Consider the following 24,138-nt stretch of genomic DNA (forward strand, 5'->3'; position numbering starts at 1 on the left):
ATCCATTCAGATATGTGAGATTGTGGGAGAGATCCACCAGATCTACCCCTTGAAATCGACAAAAACTTCTACCCCTTCATAAACCATCTCATTGGACTCATTGATGGAGACCTGGAGGTGAGTCGAGTAGAGATTCAGCCCGGGGTTCCCAGTGATGTCGTTGAACTCGATGTTGAGCATCCAGATGATCTCTGAGCTCTCGTTGTTCACCACGGTCTTGAGATGCTTGTCCCACAGGACCTATCGTGAGATTAGCAACAAGATCTGATCAACCCAATTATTGTAGAGGAAATGAAAAGAGGGCCTTCAGATTTCAGACTCATAGGAACACTTGGCTTCCTGGCGTAATTTGTGCTGGCAATTTTGTAGAGCTCCCTGACTCTCTTGGCGACATCAGATGGTCGTCAGTCTCCTTGGTCCTCTCAAAGATGGGCTTCACTGGCTGCGATTCATACACACACATAGAATAGGCAATCAAACAAGATTGAAATCAATCGATGACTGAACCCATGAAATGAGACATAAGAGGACATCTGATAGTGTGAGTTACCGTGATGCCGATGGCATTGTCTAGCCCCTTGAGCTTCAGGAAGGCGAGGCACAGGGACGCCCAGGGGCACGCGTAGGAGATGTAGAGGTGGTACCTCCCCGACACGGTGGGGAATCGGCCAGAGACGTCCCTAGACACCAAGCTTCGGAAGGTGGACGGCGACCGATCAAAGGCGCCAGTGTCGGTGACCTCATCCTTGGTCCATCACAGCGGTTGGGGGTGGCGGGGGAGGACGGGGTACGCCCTTAGTGATGAGGCCCCGCTCCCTCTTGACAGCGAAGCTGCCAGAGATAGGGAGGGAGGGGGCCAAAGAAGTGGTGGAGCGCTCAAATATGAGTTTGTAGCGGTTTAAAGAAGGTTCTGGGTCTATACAGTTAAGACGTTGGCGTTGCGGTGCGGGACGCTCCAGCTAAAGACTCGTCTGTACTCGTTGCGTGGGGTGTTGCAGTGCGGAACGCTCCAGTTAAGACGCATATGTACTATGTTACTAGTTCAGATGGTCTCATTTGGAACCATCTGTATTATTAATATAGATGGTTTCTAAATGAGAACCGTCTGAACTAAAGCGTTCCACCGTGCGAAAACTACTCTCATTATTTTTTCAGACGGTTCTAGTTTGGAACCGTCTGTGATATCATTTGCACAGACATCTCTAAATAGACGTTTGTACAGAGGCATCCCACTAAATTATTTCTGTAGTAATGTTTGTTAAATTCTTGTCAACAGCTAAAGACATAACTATAAATTGTTATTAAACTCTAGTTTTTTAGATATCGTTTTCCTACTAAATGAGTGAACAGTGGTGGGATAAACAATGTTTTTGGCAGCATTTTCCTTTCTAACATTAATACGTCAAGTTCAGGCTGTAGAATAAGTTTCTCTCGAGAGAATATTAATTTCATATTCTAGCCACTACTACAGAAAGGGTCAACCCTATCTCCCCCTTTCACTGCCGATTCGTAAGCTCAAGCCTCACATAAAAACCAAACCAATAAGAACCGGTAGTGATACATCATCGCCGATTAGTAACACGAACCAGTAGTGATATTCAAATTAGCACTACTGGTTCTTCAATAGAACCTGTAGTGATAACAGTTCATAAAAAAGCGTGCTTTTAATAACTAACAGTGATAATAGCTATCATTGTCGATTGTATTTACAAGTCGGCAGTAATATCCTAAAAACTGTATGAATTCATGCGCCTACCTACTCGCTTCTCCCAAGTGCTTTTAAATATTTCACTCGATCGCTCTCGCTCTCACACTCTATCTCTTCGATCCGCCCTCCCCCCGTCACCACTGCCGCTGCGATGGATCTTCCACCTTCTTCTCCTGCTTCGACCACTCCACCGCCGCCTCCGCTGCCACCTCCTCTGGCCATGCCACCCATACCTATGCCGTTGTCTGACGATAAGGCAGAAGCCCCACTAGAGAGCTCGGACAAGGCGCTGTCCTCGGACTTCGGTGAATCGGCACGTAGGGTCCCCCTTCGAGGACGCTGTTTGGTACTACTTCCTCGATGAACTAAAGGTGAAGAGGCCCTAGAGCTCGGATGAGGAGGAGGAAGAAGAGGAGGAGATAGAGGAGGAGGAGGAGGAGGCCAGTGATGATGATGAGAACAACGATGGCGATGGCGACAATAACAATGACTACTACTACTACTACTTCTTCATCGTCGTGGCCAACTGGTAGATGTCTTTTCTTTTTGCGTGTTTCGGTTTTTTTGCGCGTGCAGTCGTATATGTCTTTTATTTTAGTGTACAATGATGGAGTTAGTTACTTAATTATTGATTAGTGTAATATAAACCAGTAATTCTTGAGATTAGTAATACAATGCTAAGTTAAATTTTTACCTGCCTATTGAAATTTTAATTTTTCCCCCTAGATTGAGGATCACTGTTTCATAGTTAGAACCGGCAATGATACGTATATCAATCAACAGAAACAACTCAAGAACCGGCAGTGATAGTTTGTATCAGTGCCAGTCCGTTATATGAACCAGCAGTATTATGTACAATCACTGTCAATTTGTAGTCGGTAGTGACAATTAAACCGACAGTAATGATGTTTTTGAATCAATGGTAATGATTTGTTTTGTAGCGGTGAGCAATCACTCCTAGCTAGGTGGCTCAACTTTAACAACCGGGTCGTAGTATTAGTTGGTTTAGGGGCTTATTTTAACAATTAGATTTTACCGACTTGTTTACACAATCTAAAATAGTTTAGCGGGTACGGTTCAAGAGGAGCACTAGATATGACAGGACAAAGTCGTAACTAACTTGTGTTAGGATTGGGATTTTTGGTATATGATCGTTTTTTATTTGGTATATGATCGTTTTTTATTTGACAGGATGGGATATTAGAGTCGGATCGTTGAATCGCGATGCTATCAGATTTAAAAACATACATATATTTTAAATAAGAATTGAAATATGTTATTAATAATGGAAGCTATATAGCCTACGATGTTTATTTTGATATATTTATTTATGTAAGTTTTGTAAATTTGAGTGCACTTATTCATATCAAGCTCAATTAAACTCAACTTGAAACATCACTTCATAATAATTCAATCATCTACAAGGTCATATACATGAGTTGTAATATTATTTAACATATAACACCATGTAATTAAAGAGCAAAAGTATGCCAAATTAAACCGATTAAGCATAAATTAATCATGGATGTTACCCAATTTCCAGTGTTGACAAAGCATGTTGCCAGGATCATGATCTATATGTATAAATCTACGTATCCTATATGATTTTACTTGATCCTACGCTTAAGATCATAACTTTATAAATTAAGATCATGGACGGATCATGTCATACTAACTTTATATAATCATAGGATGGTGCGGTACGTATCGCATTTCTGACAACTTTAATAGTACCGAGCGTGGGAGGACGATCGGACTACTAGTATCATACTACGGGTCTTGCGTAACATGTCTACTAGTAATATGTGATATATTGTTTCAAAGTACATATTTGCAACTTTTTAATTAAATTGATTTCTAATTTAAACATAATAAACATAGCTTGAGAGCCATGATATAACATCATATACATAAACATGAGCATTTTAACATAACATAAAGCATGAAAGGTGCTACTCATATTCAACAAGATATCATATATAGCAATTAAGAATATACGGTGGGATAACATAAGAAACATATCAACATATGTTAAGCTGATTAAAGGACTCTCAGTGTGGGCTACCGATTTAATGTCCATCATGACAAAAGGCTTGTCTAAGGTCCTAGACTAGTGTGACAACAACAATCCAATATTCCATATTTTAGAATAACTTAATCACAGTATAGATCACTATGGCAATTATCAGGATAATGCACTGATAATTCTAGTAAGACAATAAAGAACAATCCTAATTAACAAGATAAATTACCAACAATGATAATAAAGTAATCAAGACAGTAGAGATACCAAAGGTAAAGGAATACAACTAAAACCTAAAATATGGCCTACACTATCACATCAATCTCACATAGCGGCTTTTCTTCATCGGGCATTAAACCCACCTATCTAAGTACGCAATTTATTTTCAATAACAACACACAGTTGATCACATGGATAAGTTATGGCTAAATTGCAAGTTATTCAGTAAAGGGGCAAGGGTAATGACCTTACTTTCACTGTATATGAAGAAGACGCAAATAGTAAGTCATACGGAAGTGTTGTCTTACAAAATAGACACCCTCCCCTTTATGCCAAGGTCACATGGTGTTTGTTCTTGGAGATATAATGCCTCTATGCGAACTACTGGGAACACTGCAGTAGGCACCTAAGGAACATAAGATCATTGCAATAGAGAGAGGTCCAACTACAGACCAAGGAGGATGCTGTCGAGCACCAGAACATGGCGAGCACGCGCGAGAGCACGATCACCATGAATAGATCGCATACATGCTACAGTCAACACCTGCAAAAACGTGCATGAAGACATGGTGGTCATGGATACAACCACCAGTAGCGTGAGCAAGCCGCGATCACCACGGTCAGGCCACACACGAAGACGAGACACATATGACCCAACACCAATGCATGATCCCTGTCACCAGGATGCACACGTGCAACCCAATTGAAGGCAAGCCATGCACCAGAACATCGAAGGAGACCACTAGGACAACAACTGAGTTGTTGTCGCCACCTTCGTTCCGACGGGTTGCAATATGTCAACGTCGGACGATCCAGGGGCTGCAGGAGTACAAGAGAGTATGCAAACTCAAACTCACGCAAACACAGAGAGAGAAGGTCGATTTGTGTTGTGTGCAACTTGCAGCATTTTCTGTTTTTCTTCTCGTTATTTATGCAGGGAAATACAAGAGAGATAGTAGCGCTAGTTGCCCGATTCTTCAGCCGAGATCCACCATTGATGCGCCATCCCACATCGAGACCATGCCACTCACTACTGCATCATTCACGGTCAGATGTGTTTATTTGCAATAGAAAAGAAACAAACCAAAAACTACATTATTGGAGTGCAACCGTAACGAGGTTAACTAATTGGCTTGTTATGCCGCACTGATCTACCTGATGTTGAGCTTCAGACGCATCTAAATGAATTTGTTCCACCCTAGTACCTTCGTTAGAATATTGGCTAACTGGCCATCTGTCCCGACATGATCGATGTCCATCTTGCTGGTCTCAATGCATTCCCGGATATAATTAAATTTGTGTCAATGTGCTTGCTCCTTTCATGATACACTGGGTTCTTGCAAAGAGCGATGGCCAGTTTCTTATCCACCAGTAGTTTGAACTTTGGCTGCTCGTGCCCGACTAGCTTGCCGATGAGGCGACTTAGCCAGATGCTCTGACATGCCGCGGTTGCCAATGCTATGTACTCTGCCTTGTAGGATGATGAGAGAGCAACAATCTTCTACTTCTGCGAGGTCCATGTGATGATGTTGCTCCCTATGAAGAATGATATGCCTAAGGTACTCTTCCAGTCATTGACATCACCGATGACATCTTTGTCACTGTATCCAACAAGTGCAGCATCTTCTCCTCCCATCTTGTAGTAGCATCCATAGCTCAGCGTGCCATGTATGTACCTGAGTATCTATTTCACTGCAACCCAATGCTGCACATTTGGCGCCTCCATGTACTGGCACCAGATAGCGCAGGCTACTGATCACGCTTCGATACTTCATCGTGTCCACAGTTCTCGTCCTACTTGCTCAGGTGCAGCTGATTCTCCATCGATATGTGACATGGATTGCAGCCTCCCATGCCGGCGTGCTCCAAAATCTTCGCCTCATAAGCTCCCACGCACAATGTGATCTAGCCATCAACCTGACGTACCCCAATCCCCAAATAGTAACTGAAGAGATCAAGGTCGCTCATATTGAACATCTGCTGCATTTGTGCCTTGAACTTGGCGATGTCTTGAGCACTTGTGCCTGTAATGATCAGATCATCCACATACACATCCACCAGCAAGAATGAGTGAGCATCTCCTCTGCAATAGATGGCGTGCTCTGGCGGGCTCTTGGTGAAACCGAGTGAGATGAGAGAGGCATCTAGCTTGGAATTCCACACGCAAGGAGCTTGCAGGAGCACGTACAGTGCCTTGCTCAACTTCAGAACCTTGCGTTCATTGGCGTGGTCAACAAAGCCTGGTGGTTGCTAGATGTAAACCTCCTCCGCTAGATCACGGTTTAGGAAAATGGATTTTACATCCATGTGGTACACCTCCCACTTGCCGTGCGCGGCGAGCGCGAGCAGCAGGTGCACTGTCTCCATCCTCACCATGGGGGGTGAAGACTTCCTTAAAGTCCACCCCTAGCATTCACATAACCCTTTGCAACCGACCTTGCTTTGTGCTTCATGAGGTTGCTGATGGGATCCTTCTTTACCTTAAAAACCCACTTGAGTCCGATGATGTGGTACCCGATCGGAAGTGATGCAAGCTCCCAGGTTTTGTTATCGATGATGGATCTCATCTTGTCCTCCATGGCACTCCTCCAAGACTCATCAGCCAGCGCATCACCAATGCTCATCGGTTCCTTGGCTGCCAAGAAGCACAACCCGCTCTGCTCAATCTCAAGGGCCATGTCCGTCGTATCGTACAGGTCCTCGACACCTCTGTAGTGCCGAGGCCTCGAGTCAGATTGGCGAGCATCATCATGCATGGCCGGCATGGCCCGCTAAAGTTGTGTCGGCACAGAAGTAGGCATTTGTAGCTTGGCTTCCAGTGTGGCGAACTCAGGTGTTGGTGCGGATGTCGTTGTCGACGTGTTGGACTCCGTGGCATAGACCACGGTGAACATGGCCGGCGTTGCAACCACCCCTGTATCGCCTGATGTTTCCCAACTCCAGGCATGGTGCTCCTCAAAGTTGACATCCTTTGTCATATACAATCGCTTTCCCACCAAATCATAAACCCGGTAGGCTTTCGCGTCCAAGAAACACCCCCAGCATCGAGCAATTTGCAAGCTTGTGCATGCCCGGTCCAAGCTTCTTCACATGTGCAACACATCCGAAGGTTTTCAGATGATGAACACTAGGCTTCTTCTTGTGCCATGCCTCGTAGGGAGTCATGCAGCTCACGCTCCTTGTCCATGCATGGTTGAGGAGATAGACCGCGGTCTTCAACGCTTCTCCCCAGAACATCCCCAGCACCGACATCGACTTCAAGAGATAGCACGCCATCTCAACCACTATTTGATTGTGCCTTTCGACAACACCATTCTGTTGCGGTAAGTAAGGCATTGTGGTGCAGTGCTTGATGCCGTTCTCCTCGTAGTACTCCACGAATGCCCTAGAGTTGAACTTGCCACTGCGGTCAGAGCGGAATGCGAGCAGCTTGCACTCACGCTCTGCCTCAATCGCTGCCTTTATCTTCTTGAAGAAATGGAACGTCTCATCCTTGCTCCTGAGCACCTCAAGCCACATATATCGACTAAGATCATTGACAATGAGCAGGAAGTACATTTTGTTGCCTGCCGTTGCTGGCGTGATTGGTTCGCAGAGATCGCTGTGTACCAACTCCAGCGGGCACCACGCGTGATACGTCATGGCTTGTGGGAATAGGGTCTTATGCTGCTTCCTGAGCGCGCAGCATCACAAAACTCCTCCACATGCTAGATGTAGGGGATGCCTCGTGCCATTCCTTTGCGCAGCAGATTATGCAGAGCATGGAAATGGACATGTCCAAAATGGGCATGCCACAGGTAGGCATCGTCGTCCTTCTAAGCCAGCAAGTTCACCAGCACCACCAGGTTCAAGTTGAACGTGTATAGATGATTGCACATTCGAGACATGTGAGTGAGCACCTTGTGTGCCCTGTCGAGGATGCAAAGAACACCATCTTCGATGAAGATTTTGCAGCTGCTCTCGTTGAGCTGACCAAGGGAGATGATGTTGCTGCGCAGACTCAGGATGTAGAACATGTTGGAGAGGATGCGGTGGTCGCTGGTGAGGCACTGAAGCACAATGGTTCCCTTCCCACATATGTTGACCACTAGGCTATCACCGAAACGCACCGTGTCGTACGTGGTCTCGTCGAGCGTCGTGAACGTCTGCTTGTACAGACTTGTGCCATGAGTAAGGTCGGTTGGTCTTCTTCTTCCGCCTCTGCACGAGTGATGTTGGCCTGCTCCTGCCGGTCATGATCGAGCTTTGCCTTGCAGCACTCCTTTGCCTAGTGCCCAGGAATGCCACAGTAGAGGCAATTCCCTTTCTTTCGCTCGCCAGAGCCGCCACCACTTGACAACGACTTCCCATTGTCCACAGCCTGCAATGTCGATCTTACCAGCGCTGCTTTGCTTCTCTTGTCGCCACCACTGGATGAGCCCTGCCCACACTATCACAGCAGAGCCATCCCCTCTCTCCTCTATGAGAAGCAGGCACCCACTAGCATGACTCGCGTCATCGAGATCATAGCTCTTCTTGACTGCCATCAGCCAACCGGAGATCTCCTCGATTGTCATAGCCTTCAGGTCAACCAGTGACTCGATGGCCATTGTCATCTGTCAATACTTGCACGGGACCGCATGTAGAAACTTTAGTACCGCCTTGCGCTCGGTGGCTAGATCATCGAGCAGTTGCAGGTCATTCACAATGCTGATCAGGCATAATGTGAACTCCTCAATGTGCTCCCCATCCTTGAACTTGAGCTCCTCGAACTCCCTTCGCCGTGTCTGCGCCTTCGACTCGCGCACCCCATCCGCATGGTTTTCAGTGTGTCCCATGTAGATTTTGCGGTTTCTTTCACCGCCAACGTTTGCAGCATCTTCGATGGCATGACCTTCAAGATCACAGATAGAGTGCGCTGATCTGCACGATAGTCACCAATGCTAGCATCTACCTCCTCCCACAGGCCTTGCGCTTGCAGTTGAACCCTCATGATGAGAGCCCAGTTGGAGTAGTTGGTGCGCGTCAATAAAGGATATTGTGCGGCTCTGTCACTCTCCTGGATCACGTGCTCCACGATCACCTCGCGCCCATCGTCATCAGGTGCCAAGGTCGACGCGGCGAAGGTGTTGGTGAGCGCGGTCAATGTTGCTATGGAGGAGTCCTCGATAGGCCACGTAACATGGCTTCCTCGGCAGGTGGATTGAACACTCTCTTTGAATACCAATTGTTGTCACCACATTCGTTTCAGTAGGTTGCAATATGTACACGCAGGACGATCTGGCGGGTTGCAGGAGTACACGAGAGTACGTAGACTCGAACTCACGCAAACATAGAGATAGAAGGTCGATTTGCGATGCATGCAACTTACATCATTTTCTGTTTTTCTTCTCGTTATTTATGCATGGAAATACAAGAGAGATAGTGGTGCTAGTCGCCTGATTCTTCAACCTCGATCTGCCATTGAGGCGCCATCCCACTTCGAGCTCGTCGAGGCCTCCACTACACTAACTGAAACAAGCTAAAGACTCGGTCATGGCGTTGAGTCCATGCCGCTCACTTCTGCATTGTTCACAACTGAACATGCTTATTTGCAACAGAAAAGAAATGAACCAAAAACTACGCTACTGGAGTGCAACCGTAACGAGGTTAACTAACATTGATCACAAGGACATGGATTGTAGCGACATCCAGGACCCTGCTCACCGGAAGGCAACGGACCGGTGACGATGAGCTCGGCACGACCGGGCACACCATTGTGAGGAGGTGTGCCAACAGAATCGCGAACTTCACCACACAACTGACAGGTAACATGGGTAGAGCAGGATCGCGTGGAGGAGATCGTCGGCGAGATCGAGTGGAGGGAGGTGGATATCAATGGAGATGTTGTAGGGTCTCATAGGATATTACAGAGCTGGGAGATTGTTTTTGTTTGAAGCCGTCTGTGATATTTATTTTATTATAGACGGCTCTAAATACGAGTCATCTGTATTAATATTGTAGACGGTTTAAAATAGAAATTGTCTGTACTAAAAGCGTCTCACTATTTCTGAGTTTGTCTCGTCATTATCATCGACGGTTCTGGTTTAGAGCCATCTGTGGTAATCTTTATATAGATGACTCTACAGTAACTATCTGTATAAATTATTTCTATAATAATAAAAAATTCAAAAACATCAAATATTTCTCCTGCAGCTTGCATGTCGTCACTGACACGCACCCCTGCGTGGTTCTGGAATCTTGTGCCACTTTTCCAGCGACGGAACTAGCCAGCCGATCGAGCTCGTTCGTCCGCGCCTCTCTACGCGGCGGCCTGGGCGTCCACGTCGATGGCGACGCAGTCTCCCAGCTCGCTGTGGACGCGCCTCCCTCCACGTAACGCACATGTCCCGCTGTCGCCTGCAGCTCAATCAGTCCAGCCTACGGCCGTGAATCGCCCCGCCGACGTGGCCCCCTCCGCCGCCACCACTACCAAGCTCGTCACGGGCTGGCTAGCCACCTCCCCTCCCCCTGTATATAAAGCCGCCACCCCATTCGCAAGTCACAACCAACCACCACAAGAGAAGCAAGCAACACAGCAAGTGACCGCCTTCCTGCTACGACCCGACTCCATCTCTTATCTACTTCGCCCGTGCACGTAAGCTCCAATGGCGACCACGGTGGTGACCTCCATGGGCTCCCTTGTCACCGCCGGCGTGCGTGCCGGCCGCTTCCCCGCCCGGCTTGCGCCGCGCCGTCGCGCCCTGGTCGTCAGGGCCCAGAGCGAGGTGAGAAACCACTGATGATTTACGTATCGAGTCTGTTTACTGATTTACTCTCCCTGACCGCAAGACTAAACCCTCACTGGCATGTGGGAAATTATTCGCACTGATTATGATTAGCACTAACGATACCTTATGCATGCGTATCTGCAGCCGGAAATGAATCCAACGGAGGAGACGAGCGCCAAGCCGAAGGCCAAGGCGAGCCCCGGCCTCTGGGACGCGCTGGCGTTCAGCGGCCCCGCCCCCGAGCGGATCAACGGCCGCCTCGCCATGGTCGGCTTCGTGTCCGCGCTCGCCGTCGAGGCGTCGCGGGGGGACGGCCTCCTCTCGCAGGCAGGGAGCGGCTCCGGTCTGGCCTGGTTCGCGGCCACAGCCGCGGTGCTGTCCGTGGCGTCGCTGGTGCCGCTGCTCCAAGGGGAGAGCGCCGAGGGCAGGAGCGGCGGCTTCATGAGCGCCGACGCCGAGCTCTGGAACGGGCGCTTCGCCATGCTCGGGCTCGTCGCGCTCGCCGTCACCGAGTACCTCACCGGCGTGCCGTTCGTCAACGTGTGAATACGTCGTAGCCCCTGAGTACCTGCAGTAGCTCCTAGCTTCGTAGGATTTTGCAACTGTGTATGCTCATAGCTTTTGTACATACGTGCGTATAGTACGTGTGTATGTACGGCCAGGTAGTGTACTGCCTTGATATACGTTAATCAGCAAGGAAACATTGCAGCAAAATTATTGCAGGAATCCTAATTAATCTTCCCTAATTTATAGTACATTTTACTTTGTCTCGCTCAAAATTTCTTGCGTTCCATACGGAGCAGCCATGCATGTAAAGCCGAAATGAACTTCCTAGCCTAGTTCTATTGACAAGCTGCGTAGTGTTACAAAATTTGTATCCGACATCACGTAAGAAAAGCCATAATCGTAGGAAAATAATTTTAAATACGGATCCAATGGTATTATTTGTCGTAATTGCTCTTTTATGCTGTAGAAAAGAAAATAATCCTATAAATATTGCGATTGCAAAGAACAACAATTACAGTTACTCTATGGCTAAATTGAAACAAGGTTGCGATGTAAATTTCCGGCCTCTGGGTGAACTCGGAATCGTTATGCCAAAATTACAATTACTGAAAAGAAAAAAAATTTGATTTGCAAAGTTCAAGCAAATTCGAATGCAAACTTTCAGTAACTGAGTAGATTGCTTAGTATGACTGTATGAGTAGTGACTAGCTAATGTCTTGTCCAGAAGGAAAAACATACTATCCAACAAGGCTCGATAGCAAAAAAAACTGCTCAAGTTATTCAGTTGCATATTTTTGCGAATAAGATCAAGATCTCAAAGTAAATTACTAGAATAACCTTAAGTAAAAACCTTGGGTTGCATTTTTTAGCGACTAAGATCTCATCCAGAAGTGAAAAGCAGTATATTTGGTGTCTATGACAGAATGCCTGAAGGGCTCATTTTTTCAGATATTCAGGTTTCTGCACAAGCAGACGCAGACTCAATGTTTCACGGTGACAGGGAAGGATTTACTCTGCAGCTGATTCTAGCCAGAGTAACACTTCTCGTTACTTCTCAGTAATTACTGAAACTACTCCGTCTTGGAGGAGCCAACCGTTGCGACCTCAGCTTCAATGAAACATCTGACAGGCCTCTATATGACGGGGAAGATGTCAAAAGCAGGCATTTCATTGTTAGCCAGACTTCTAATGTCATTCAGTCTTTCAGGGCAGGATATGAAGCAAGTTGATCTTGAACAGTTCTAGCTGTAGGGACTAAGCGATGCAACAAGAGTCGAAAAGAGCAAGTGATAACCATACCCGTTCAGGCCCACGACCTCAAACACTCTGGAGTATGTCCATCCTACACCCTTGTACAGAAGGGAGGGGAAGCTATCAACGCTCCACTTGAAGGTTGTCTGCTCTGCTGGAGAAGAAGGGTATCACATCGGACCTCATGTTCAGCCCCGGATTCGATCGGTCTGAAACAGTGATGGGAGAACAGTATGAAAGATCAAAACAACGGTTAAAATTAGTAATGTAATACAGAGGAAAATCCAAATACTGCGAGACATGTTCATGATGCTCTGTTAACGCAGCCTTAATGCATTATCAGTCCAACAACACTATGATGAACAACGTTCTAGCACAGTAATACAAGCAAGAAGCAGAAGCTCAGAAAACAAAAATGAATCCTTACAAGCACCCAACCACGCTAACGCATACATATACTTACAAACATACTGTATTCAGTATTCACACGTTCACGTCACTACCGGAGACAGCTTCTTTGCCGAGTGCCTCAGGCACTCGGCAAAGGACGATATACACTCGGTAAAGGCTTTGCCGAGTGCTACACTCGGCAAAGGGCGCTCGGTAAAAAGTTTGTCGGCAAAGACCTCTTTGCCGAGTGCAATTTATCGGGCACTCGGCAAAGGCTTTGCCGAGTGCTAAGCTGACACTCGGCAAAGGTGGCGTCTGTGCCGAGTGCCACCTGGAGGACACTCGGCAAAGGTGGCGTCTGTGCCGAGTGCCACCTGGAGGACACTCGGCAAAGGTGGCGTCTGTGCCGAGTGCCTGGACCATGGCTCTCGGCAAAGCATGTTGTCAATTTGCCGAGTGTCATGGCCATTGCACTCGGCAAAGTGACTGAAAACAGTCTTTTTTATTTGTTTTTGACATCCCATCCAAACAAACAGATATATATATAACAAACATCACCAACATCACATATATATCACCAACACCACATATATATCACAAACATCACATGTCTCACAATATATCACAAATAAGTTCACAAGTAATCCAAGTGCTCCATCATCTACAACCATAATTGCAAATAGAAGTACCATTAACAACCACAAGTATCATCACTAAGATGGTCAATGAAACTGATTTGGTGAATGATTCGCTGAAGCATGAGGATCGTTCGATGCCGCCGATTGATTCTGCACAAAGGAGAAGAGATTGCATGTGTGAGACAAGATAAATATATACCATACATGAATAAAACTTTCATACTCCACTAGGTTTGACCGTAAGCATGAACATACAAACTAAAACATTTATACTCACAGGAGTAGAATAGTGAGGAGGTGGAGGTGGAGGTGGAGCGAATAGCGAAGGTGGCGGAGCCACACCCGTAGCGGCGCCAATACTTTGCATGTACTGAAGAATCTCCACCATCCTCCGCTGCTCGGCCTCCATCGTCGCCTGCATTTGCTCCCGTATCCTCCTCTCTTGTTCCAGCTGGGCCTACAATATATTCACCCTAATGTTACAATAATGCAAAGGAAAGGTATGAAAAAACCAATGAACGACGAATAAACCAGGAATAACCTCGAGTGCCTCCACCCGGTGGTGTGAAGTGTCCTTCCGAGGTCGTATGGCTGGGCTCGTGCTCGTGCTGCTTGCTCGAATCTGGGAGAGACTGGGAGTAGCGGCCGAGTCGATTGCGCCGTCGCCAATCCAGTATCGCCCATGCTTCTTGCCTCCTCCCACCCTCATGACGACTTCTCCATCAAGGTCCTCGGTGCTCGGATCGTACTCTGGCCCATGGACCTCCCTTGCCATCGATGTGTACTCACTAAGGCGGTTGTGGACGGTCGCATTGCTGTACGCCTCGGGCCCGTCCTCTGGGTTGTAGTCGACGTCGGACGTCGCCTTGCCCTTGTGGGCCATAGCAAATGCCTTGAAGATGGAGCAAGGCTGGCCACCATGTGACGCCGACTGTGAGAAAAACAGCAAGATGATTAGAAATCATGCAGAATTGAGCGTTAGAATAAATAAATGAATTCGCGTACCCATGTTTGTGCGTATCCGCTGAGGTTGCGGCTGCCTTGATGGTGTGCTACACCTGGCATCATCAAACGCCGCTCCCGGCACAAGTTGTGCGTCTCCTCCCACTCGCGTGAGCACCACTTGTCCACCATCTGTTCCCAGCACTGGGGATGCGCGGCGCACCAATAAGGAATCATCTACAGGCCATCAAGTACATGACATATCAGAAGATGAAATTAAGCCTACTTAATCTCAAAAGGAATCAGTATTAATGTTCTGTATTTACCTGCAGGTACTGGTCCCGGGTCAGCGTCATGGTTCTTGCGTCCCTTTTGGTGACCTTCGTTCCAACGACGGTCCCGTGGTAAGTTACGACGGCCTGGATGCGCGCCTCGTAATGCATGTCCACGACGAGTTTTTTGCAGCATTTGGTAGCCACCGTATCCGCCCTGGCCTCATGTCCGTCCTGGCATCTAAAGAAATCCTGCATACAAACACGAGGTATCCATTCATTATTTCAAGAATGTCCAATAAATACGATGTATTGAGCAATGTAGTGCGAGGAAGACTTACCCACAGCTCTTGCTTCACCCGCTCCGCCTTGTTGTTGAATACCCTGCGGGCCCGATCTGCAGCATCGGGGGCGGCGGCGTAGTGGTCAAACGAGTAGGCCGGCCCGTCACTCCGGCGTACTCAACCAGGCCAGGGAAGTGCTCCTTGCACAGAAGACCGAGGATGCCATTGACTTGGCGTGTGTGAGCACCTTCACTCGCCACAATCGTCCAGTTCCTGCCCAAGTGATTAACAATCGTCCAATTTCTATTTTGATATTCAACATATCATATAAAGTAGTGATAACATCTAAAGTTACTTACTTTTCCCCCTCGGGTCGAATCAGCGGGCGTCTCTCACGAGGTATCGGTCGCTGAGGGAGGCTCGCGGGACCTCGCAAGTAGACGCTCGACGAACTAGAGGAAGCGGAACCCCCTGCTGTCGCCTCCTCCAGCGCGTCCTCCTGCGCCTCCTCCTGCGCGTCCTCTTGCGCCTCCTCGGCGTCCTCCTGGGGCACCTGCTCCTCCTCCTCCTCCTCACGTGACGGGGCGGCAGGCGACGACTCCCTCCTGCAGCTGCTCCTCCTTGTCCTTCGGTACAAGGACGTTAGCTTCCTCATCCCACCGCCCACCATCTTTGTTCAATCACCTGCAATTAAAAAGAGTAAACCAATAAGCACAGATAAACAAGAAGTACTTAGAAAGAGATGCAAAATAAACAAAACGTAATTACAAAATAACCAGAAAATGACCTAACCCTATAGGCAAAGCCATCGGCAACCTGTCTCAACTCGGCACACATAGACGCATCCCTCTGGCCCTGCAAGCTCAAGCAGGATACATCGTTATATTATTCGCACGTACGAGTAACTTGGAATGTCAAACTACGTACGAGCTAAATTGGACGGTACCTTCCGTTTGAACCAAGAAATGAAATCGGGCATTCCATTTCCCGCACCCTGTCTAAGAAGGGTATCTACCTGCTGCGGGGTAGGATCCCTTGATTGACGCCAGAATTCATGAAGAAATTCCCTATACCAACGAGAAACAAGGGGGTTGGATGCAGAATAGTGATGGCGTATTTAACAAGTTCGTTGAGAACTTACTGCATGTACGGTGCCACTTCGTCAAGGTTGGTCAACACGTATAGCATGATATGGCGCCACTCTTCATGATTCAAGGTCTTGGGGGTCGATGCACTTGCGCTTCCGAGTTGGCCTCGGAAAAGGCTGAGGTTCGATTCATTTTCGCCAGCATTGTAACGAGGGGGTGGATTATGCACGCTAGGGAGGTTGTCACCATAGTATGTTGTTGTGAAGTTCGCCACCTCCTCCAGAATGTATGCCTCTGCAATGGAAGCCTCGATTTTGCATTTATTTCTACATTTCTTTCGAAGAACCTTTAGACATCTCTCGATTGGATAGCACCAACGGCCCTGCACGGGCCCCCCCATTCGTGCCTCGTACGGGAGGTGCAGAATCAAATGCTGCATCGGATTGAAGAAGCCGGGTGGAAAGATCTTCTCCAACTTACAGAGCAACACAGGTGCCATTCTTTCCAAGTCAGCAATCACGGTCCGAGATAACTCCTTGGCACAAAGCTGGCGAAAGAAATAGCTCAACTCTGCCAGCACAAGCCAGACATGCTCAGGGACATAGCCTCGAACCATCGCCGGAAGAAGCCGCTCAATCCATATGTGGTAGTCATGACTCTTCATCCCTAAGACTCGCATAGTAGATAAGTTCACTCCCCTCCTCAGATTAGCTGCATACCCATCAGGGAACATTAATGTCTGGATCCATTCTAGTACTTCCCTCCTTTGGGGCTTGCTCAAGACAAAATCGGCCTTAGGCCTTCTCCATGTCTTGCCGCGACTAGGAGGCTTCATATGTTGGTTTGGTCTATCGCATATCGTTGCCAGATCCACTCTAGCCTTAACATTGTCCTTTGACTTGTCAGGAATGTCCATGATTGTTGCCCAAAGTGCCTCGGCAACATTCTTTTCAGTGTGCATTACATCAATGTTGTGTGGAAGGAAAAGGTCATCAAAATAGGGGAGCCGAGTCAAGCCCGACTTATGAGTCCACATATGTTGCTCACCATATCCCACAAAACCACCTTCTGGATTGACCTCGAGACCATCTATCTGTTCACGAACCGTGGCACCAGTCATTATCGGTGGTGCAGGGTCTGTCACTACGACACCTTTCGTAAAGTTCTTGATGTCTCGTCTGAATGCATGGTCAAGAGGGAGGAATTGCCGATGTTTGTCGAACGATGAATACTTGCCACCCTTCTGCAACCAAATGAACCTCAGACCTTCCTTGCATACTGGGCATGGGAACTTCCCGTGAACACACCAGGCGCAGAATATCCCATACGCCAGGAAGTCATGCAGGGAGTAGTGGTACCAAACATGCATTTTGAAGTTTTTCTTTGTAGCTCAATCGTATGTCCATACCCCTTCCTCCCAAGCACGGACCAATTCATCAATCACAGGCTCCATGAACACACCCATATTATTCCCCTGGTGTCCAGGAATTATCAACGACAAGAATACGTTCTGTCGTTGAAAGCATATGCCGGGGGGGAGATTGAGGGGGATAACGAACACGGGCCAACATGTGTATGGGGCAGCCATCATTCCATAAGGATTGAACCCATCTGTTGCCAGCGTAACACGTACATTACGAGCCTCTTTAGCTTTCTCATGATGAATGCCATCAAAGTGGGTCCATGCTTCACCATCGGATGCATGTACCATCCTGTCAGGATTGTATCGTTTGCCATTTTTGTGCCATGTCATCTGTTTCGCGGATTCCTCGGTCATGTATAGCCGTTGGATCCTCGGTATGAACGGAAGGTGCCGTAGGATTGTCACAGGAATGTCAAGCTGCCTCTTCTGGCCATCACCAGAACCTACCTCCAGGAACCTAGATGATTTACACTTTGGACAGTACTTTGCTTCCACGTATTCTTTCCTAAATAGGACGCACCCCTTCGGGCAAGTATGTATCTGCTCATACGGCATCTTAAGTGCACGAAGGAGTTTCTGTGACTCGTGCATGCTCTTTGGCAGAAGGTGACCCTCCGGAAGCAGGCTGCCAATAACTGTCAACATACCATCGAAGGCGTCTCGACTCAGGCTATACTGGGACTTTAACGCCATTATGCGTCCAATGGCATCCAGTTGAGAAACCTTTGTCTGGCCGTGAAGGGGTTTCTGTGCCGCGGCAAACATGTCGTAGAACGCATTTGCGGTTGCCTCTGGCTCCTCCTCCGTACGGCCTTCAGCGAACTGTGCCTCGTGATAGTCATTTAACATGTTTGCTACCCCGGCATCAGCATCATAATCCTCGACGCGTGGTCTCACCACCTCCTCTCTCATACGATCGGCTTCACCATGGTAGACCCACCGGGTATAGTCTGCCGTAAATCCATTCTTCCAAAGATGTTCCCCCATGACCTTCTTCGTTTGTCTTTTCCTGTTTGCACATTTGCTGCAGGGACAGCAAATTTTACTCGCTCCTTTAGCAGCCACGCCAAATGCCCATTCCAAGAAAGCATCGGTCTTGTCGATCCATTCATTGGTGACCTGACCCTGACTTGCGCGGCCCGTGTACATCCACTCATGGTCCTCCATCCTCTAACATATATAGCGACGAGTAATATAAACATCAATTGCATCTACATGACGTTCCTACTATCTAATAGGTGAGGATAGGTCCTAATCCCACGCGAGGATCCGTAGATGAGGTTAGTTTCCATGCTCTACTCCTATTCGAGATAGAATTTCGGCAGCACCTCCCCGCTGTTCTCCAAATACACGTCCTGCTAGGGAGAGTGTGTATCCGGAGAACAACAGGGAGATGATGCCGAAACTCTGTCTCGGATCGGAGCAGACCATGGAAACTAACCCCACCTACGCATCCGCGGGCTGTCCAAAAAACGTGGACAATTCGAAACAGATACGGTTTTAGATATGGAAATATCTGCATATTTCCAACCGTATCTCTTTCGAACGGGAGACGCCTAACTGGGTTACGTGATCTACGACCATGATACGGAAAGAGGGGTTATACCTAGGGTGGCGGTGGAGTCAGGCTAGCGGGGCCGTGGCGGGTCGGTGCAGTGGCGAGGCGACGCAGTGCAGGCAGACCCGCAGCGGAAAGGAAGGCGATCGGGGTCGCCGAGGTACTCCGGCGCCGCTCCGACTGGCTCTTCTCTGCAAAAAAAGAAACATAAAACTGTCAATACAAAATTTCGGCAGCACCTCCCCTGCACGGTGAGGTTTCCAAAACCTGCAAGAAAACCAACGGCACGATGGCCGACATGCACATATATATGAACGGCACGATGGCCGACATGCACAAGTAATACCATCACTACAAATACCGCAACTACTAGTAATACTACGACGACGACGACGGATGACATACCTAGTGGGCGTCGTAGGGCAGCGGTGGTGAAGGGGTCAGGGCGCCGGTGGACAAGGCTTCAGGGACGTGGCAACGGCGGCCGGGGCGCCTCCTCCTCCTCCTCCTTCTTCTTCCTCCTTCCTCCTTCTTCCTCCTCCTCCTTCTCTTCCTCCTTCTTCCTCCTCTCCTCCTCCTCCTCTCTTTCTCCTCCTCCTCCTCCTCCTCCTTCTTCTTCCTCCTTCCTCCTTCTTCCTCCTCCTCCTTCTCTTCCTCCTTCTTCCTCCTCTCCTCCTCCTCCTCTCTTTCTCCTCCTGCTCCGGCGGCGCTGGCCCGGGGGCGGCTGGCGCGGGCGCGGCCGCGGGCGGGCGCGGGCGGGGGGGCGGGGGCGGCTGGCGCGGGCGCGGGCGGCGGCGGGCAGTCGCGGGCGCGGGGGCGGGGGCGGCTGGCGCGGGCGCGGGCGGCGGCGGGGAGGTTTTGCGTGTGTGCGGTGCGTGGGCCGGGGGTTAAATCCCCCCTTTGCCGAGTGCCCCCGATCTGGCACTCGGCAAAGAGGGGTTTTCTTTAAAAAAATTTAAAAATCTTTGCCGAGTGCCCCCGATCTGGCACTCGGCAAAGAGGGGTTTTTTAAAAAAAATTTGAAATTCTTTGCCGAGTGCCAGACGTCCTGGCACTCGGCAAAGAGGCTTCTTTCCCGAGTGTCATTTTTTGACACTCGGCAAACCCTAATTTTTTTTTTCACTTTTGACCTCCAAACTTTTTCTGCAGTCCTCATACAATACCTGGTACTCCATGTTCCAATGTGGCACATTTCTCGGACTTTTTCTATATTTCTTTAATTTATTTCAATTAATTGAATTTTCTTGGATAATTCAAATTATAACTGCTAGTCATTCGAATAATGAAAAAAAATGAATGGAAAAATGACATTCATGTTATTTAGTATAATGTGAGGCTGTATCCAGGAACAGACCACAAATTTCGAACATCTTGTTCACGAAACATGACCACGAACTTGCGGTCGAGTTGTTTTTAAATTGTATAAAAAGCAAACGAAGTCCGAAAATCATGAAACTTGTCAAGATGTCATGATATCATATGTTCGAGGCTGTGATAAAAATTTGAGAAGTTTACCCAGGTTGTCATGTACGATGCTTGTAATCTGTTGCAAACCGAAGAAGTTTACCCAGGTTTCTTCGGAGATTATTCGGTTTGCAAGCATCGTACGTGACAACTTGTGCAAAACCTTCTCAAATTTTTATCACAGCCTCCACATATGATATCATGACATCTTGACAAGTTTCATGATTTTCGGACTTCGTTTGCTTTTTATACAATTTAAAAACAACTCGACCGCAAGTTCGTGGTCATGTTTCGTGAACAAGATGTTCGAAATTTGTGGTCTGTTCCTGGATACGGCCTCACATTATACTAAATAACATGAATATCATTTTTCCATTCATTTTTTTTCATTATTCGAATGACTAGCAGTTATAATTTGAATTATCCAAGAAAATTCAATTAATTGAAATAAATTAAAGAAATATAGAAAAAGTCCGAGAAATGTGCCACATTGGAACATGGAGTAACAGGTATTGTATGAGGACTGCAGAAAAAGTTTGGAGGTCAAAAGTGAAAAAAAAATTAGGGTTTGCCGAGTGTCAAAAAATGACACTCGGGAAAGAAGCCTCTTTGCCGAGTGCCACGTGTTTACCGAGTTCTTTCTCTCTAGCACTCGGCAAATAGGTAGGGTTTGCCGAGTGTCAAAAAATGACACTCGGCAAAGGAGCCTCTTTGCCGAGTGCCTGATGTTTCCCGAGTTCTTTATCTCTGGCACTCGGCAAATATCCTCTTTGCCGAGTTCTTTCTTTGCGGCACTCGGCAAAGAAGCTCTTTGCCGAGTGCCAGATGTTTGCCGAGTTCTTTCTCTCTGGCACTCGGCAAAGAGCCTCTTTGCCGAGTGCCCGATAAAAAAGCACACGGCACAGTATGGGACACTCGGCAAAGAAGCCGTCTCCGGTAGTGCGTATCCACTAAACTATGCTTTCTAAGAAAATAGAACTAGCAGGCCTACAAAACTACTAAAAAATGATCAAAACATACGCAATGTTTGTTGAGGAAAAAAAACGCATGTCTCCAGCAGAAAGCAAAAGCCAAGAAGCTAACAGTAGACATGCTCCACATACATATAGGCATGCAATTCAAGACTGACACTGAGGCATGCAATTACTTGCATGGTTTGTATTTGCAAGTTAGAAACCAAAATGTAGAACGAGTAAGCGAGAGAAAGGTTTCAGATGCAATGCTCAACGATGTTTTGTATCGATACACTCGTGATTTATACATGAGAGGGTTGCTAAACTAACTCCTAAGTCGCCGCAGCCCAGCCCTGAAGAATAGCTAGTCTGTTGCGCGCTACAGTGCGATCCGGCAAATGCGCGTTCGGCTGGAAGACTGAGAACAAGTCAGCGAGAGCAGGAACTCTTTCAACAACCCCCCCCCCCTCCAGTCGATGGCGCACTACTGGTGACGCATAGACTGGACTTGAAGTCCTCGAAGAGCCACTGTGGTAATCCTTTTGTCATGATACCCGCGAATGCAGTTTAGTTGGACCATGAAGAACATGGAGCTTGCCAAGGGCAACTTGATCACAGACAAAATGGATGTCGAGCTTGATATATTTGGTGTGCTTGTGATGGAGGATTTTGAGAGAGATATACCGCCGAGACGATGTCACAATAGATGACGGTAGCCTTGTCAACTCCTGCAATAGTTCACCTAGTAGATTGTGAACCCCAGCAACACTCAGCAATGACATCGGCCACACCATAATATTCAGGCTCAGCGCTAGACCGAGACACCGCAGGCTGCCTTTTGGACAACCAGGAGATAAGAGAGTTCCCTAAGAACACACAAAAACCTGATGTAGATCTACGTGTATCAGGGCAACCCGCCCAATCGGCATTTGAGTACCCAACAAGCTCGAGTGGACCGGAGCCATGAGGCTGCAGTCCCTGTGAAGATGTCCTGCGAACATAGAGAAGAACTCGTTTCATCAGACTCCAATGAACATCATGAGGTGAGTGCATATGGAGGCAGAGATACTAGACACCATAAGCAATGTCTGGCCTAGTCAATGTCAGGTTTTGAAGAGCTCGTGCAATACCCCGATAGAACAAAGGATCACTAAAGGGTTTGCCAGATGTGCAGGAAACCTTGGGTTTGGTGTCCACAGGTGTAGGTGAAGGTTTGTAATTTGACATCCCTGCGCGTTGGAGAATGTCTTCAGCATATTGTTCATGGCTCAAGAAGAAACCAGCAGATGTTTGGCAAACTTGAATCCCCAAAAAGAAATTGAGGGTCCCAAGGTCCTTGAGAGTAAATGCTTGCCGAAGAGCAGCGATGATGCATTGACGTATGGCTTGAGATGAGTCTGTAAGGACCATATCATCGACATATAAGAGAAGGAATGCAATTTTGGCACCGTGTCTGAAGATGATCTGAGAATCATCTGATTTGGATGAGGTGTAGTCGTGCTGATGGAGATGATAAGAAAAGCATTGGTACCAAGCACGCGGTGCCTATTTAAGACCATATAGGGACTTCGAAATAATGCAAACATGGTCGGGATGGAGCTTGTCGACAAATTTTGGAGGTTGCTGACAGTAGACTTTCTCGGACAAATTCCCATGAAGATAAGTGTTCTTCACATCAAGTTGGTTTACCGACCATTTGTGGAGGGAGGAAAGATGGAGCACCATCCGTATGGTTGCCGGCTTGACCACTAGCGCAAAGGTCTGATCGAAGTCCAGACCCGGTCCCTGAGAGAAGCCACAGATGACCCACCGTGCTTTTCGACGATCAAGAGAGCCATCCAGCTTCAATTTGTTGTGGAAGATCCATTTTCTGCTGATAACATGCGTGCCATGTGGTCTAGGCTCCAACTGCCAAGTGTCGTTCGATTGCAGAGCCTGGAACTCATCGGCCATGGCCGCGACCCAATCTGGATCCCAGAGTGTGGCACGTACCAAAGTGGGAGTTGGTGCAGTCGTGGCTATGAGAGCATAGCGTGGGTTGGGCATCAAGATACCAACATGTCCACGTGTGATCATGGGATGCTGAACGAGTGGACCTTGTTGGGCAAGTGGTTATGGTGACAGCGAGGTAGGTGTTGAGGATGGCAGCGTGGGTGAAACATAATGGACAGGTGAATGTGGCAATGGCAAGACAGGCGGTAGAGATGGCATCGGTGGTACAGAGGCCAGTGGAGGCATATGAGTGATCACATGTATAGATAATGGCGATCATCCTACCGGTGGCACGAGTTGGGGAGCTCGGCGAGCAGGAACATATATTGGCACCGGGATGAGATCGCAGTTAGGTCAAGGTTGGGTCACTGAGTGCGCTTGAGGCAAGGTCGTGAGCTATTTGAAATGGAACATTGATTCATCAAAGTATACGTCTAGCGAAGTAAAAACATGTTGGGACACCAGATCATAACAGCGATATCCTTTGGTGTAGGATGGGTACCCTAGGAACACGCAAGCATTGAGCATGGTGACAACTCGTGAGCTGCTGTAGCTAGAGTGTTGGGATAACAGAGACAACCGAAAACCCGTAGGTGATTGTATTGTGGTGGATGGCTGAAAAGAAAGTGGTGTGGTGTGGTGTAGTATCGAGGGTGACACAGCTTGATGTTTTAGGA

At 47.8% G+C, this 24,138-nt stretch overlaps 1 protein-coding gene and 1 pseudogene across 1 annotated transcript; one reads left to right on the top strand and one right to left on the bottom strand.

Moving 5' to 3' along the window:
• Positions 1-42: 42 nt before the first annotated feature.
• On the bottom strand, positions 43-6,326 carry LOC133890182 (glutathione S-transferase omega-like 2; annotated as a pseudogene).
• Positions 6,327-10,461: 4,135 nt separating this feature from the next.
• Positions 10,462-11,469, top strand: LOC133891185 (low molecular mass early light-inducible protein HV90, chloroplastic-like). The gene is made up of 2 exons (XM_062331903.1): positions 10,462-10,696; positions 10,844-11,469. Exons 1-2 carry the CDS (start codon positions 10,577-10,579, stop codon positions 11,243-11,245), a joined length of 522 nt encoding a protein of 173 aa, XP_062187887.1. The 5' UTR covers positions 10,462-10,576; the 3' UTR covers positions 11,246-11,469.
• Positions 11,470-24,138: the final 12,669 nt, after the last annotated feature.

This window comes from Phragmites australis, chromosome 14 (assembly GCF_958298935.1).
Source record: "Phragmites australis chromosome 14, lpPhrAust1.1, whole genome shotgun sequence".
NCBI lineage: Eukaryota > Viridiplantae > Streptophyta > Magnoliopsida > Poales > Poaceae > Phragmites > Phragmites australis.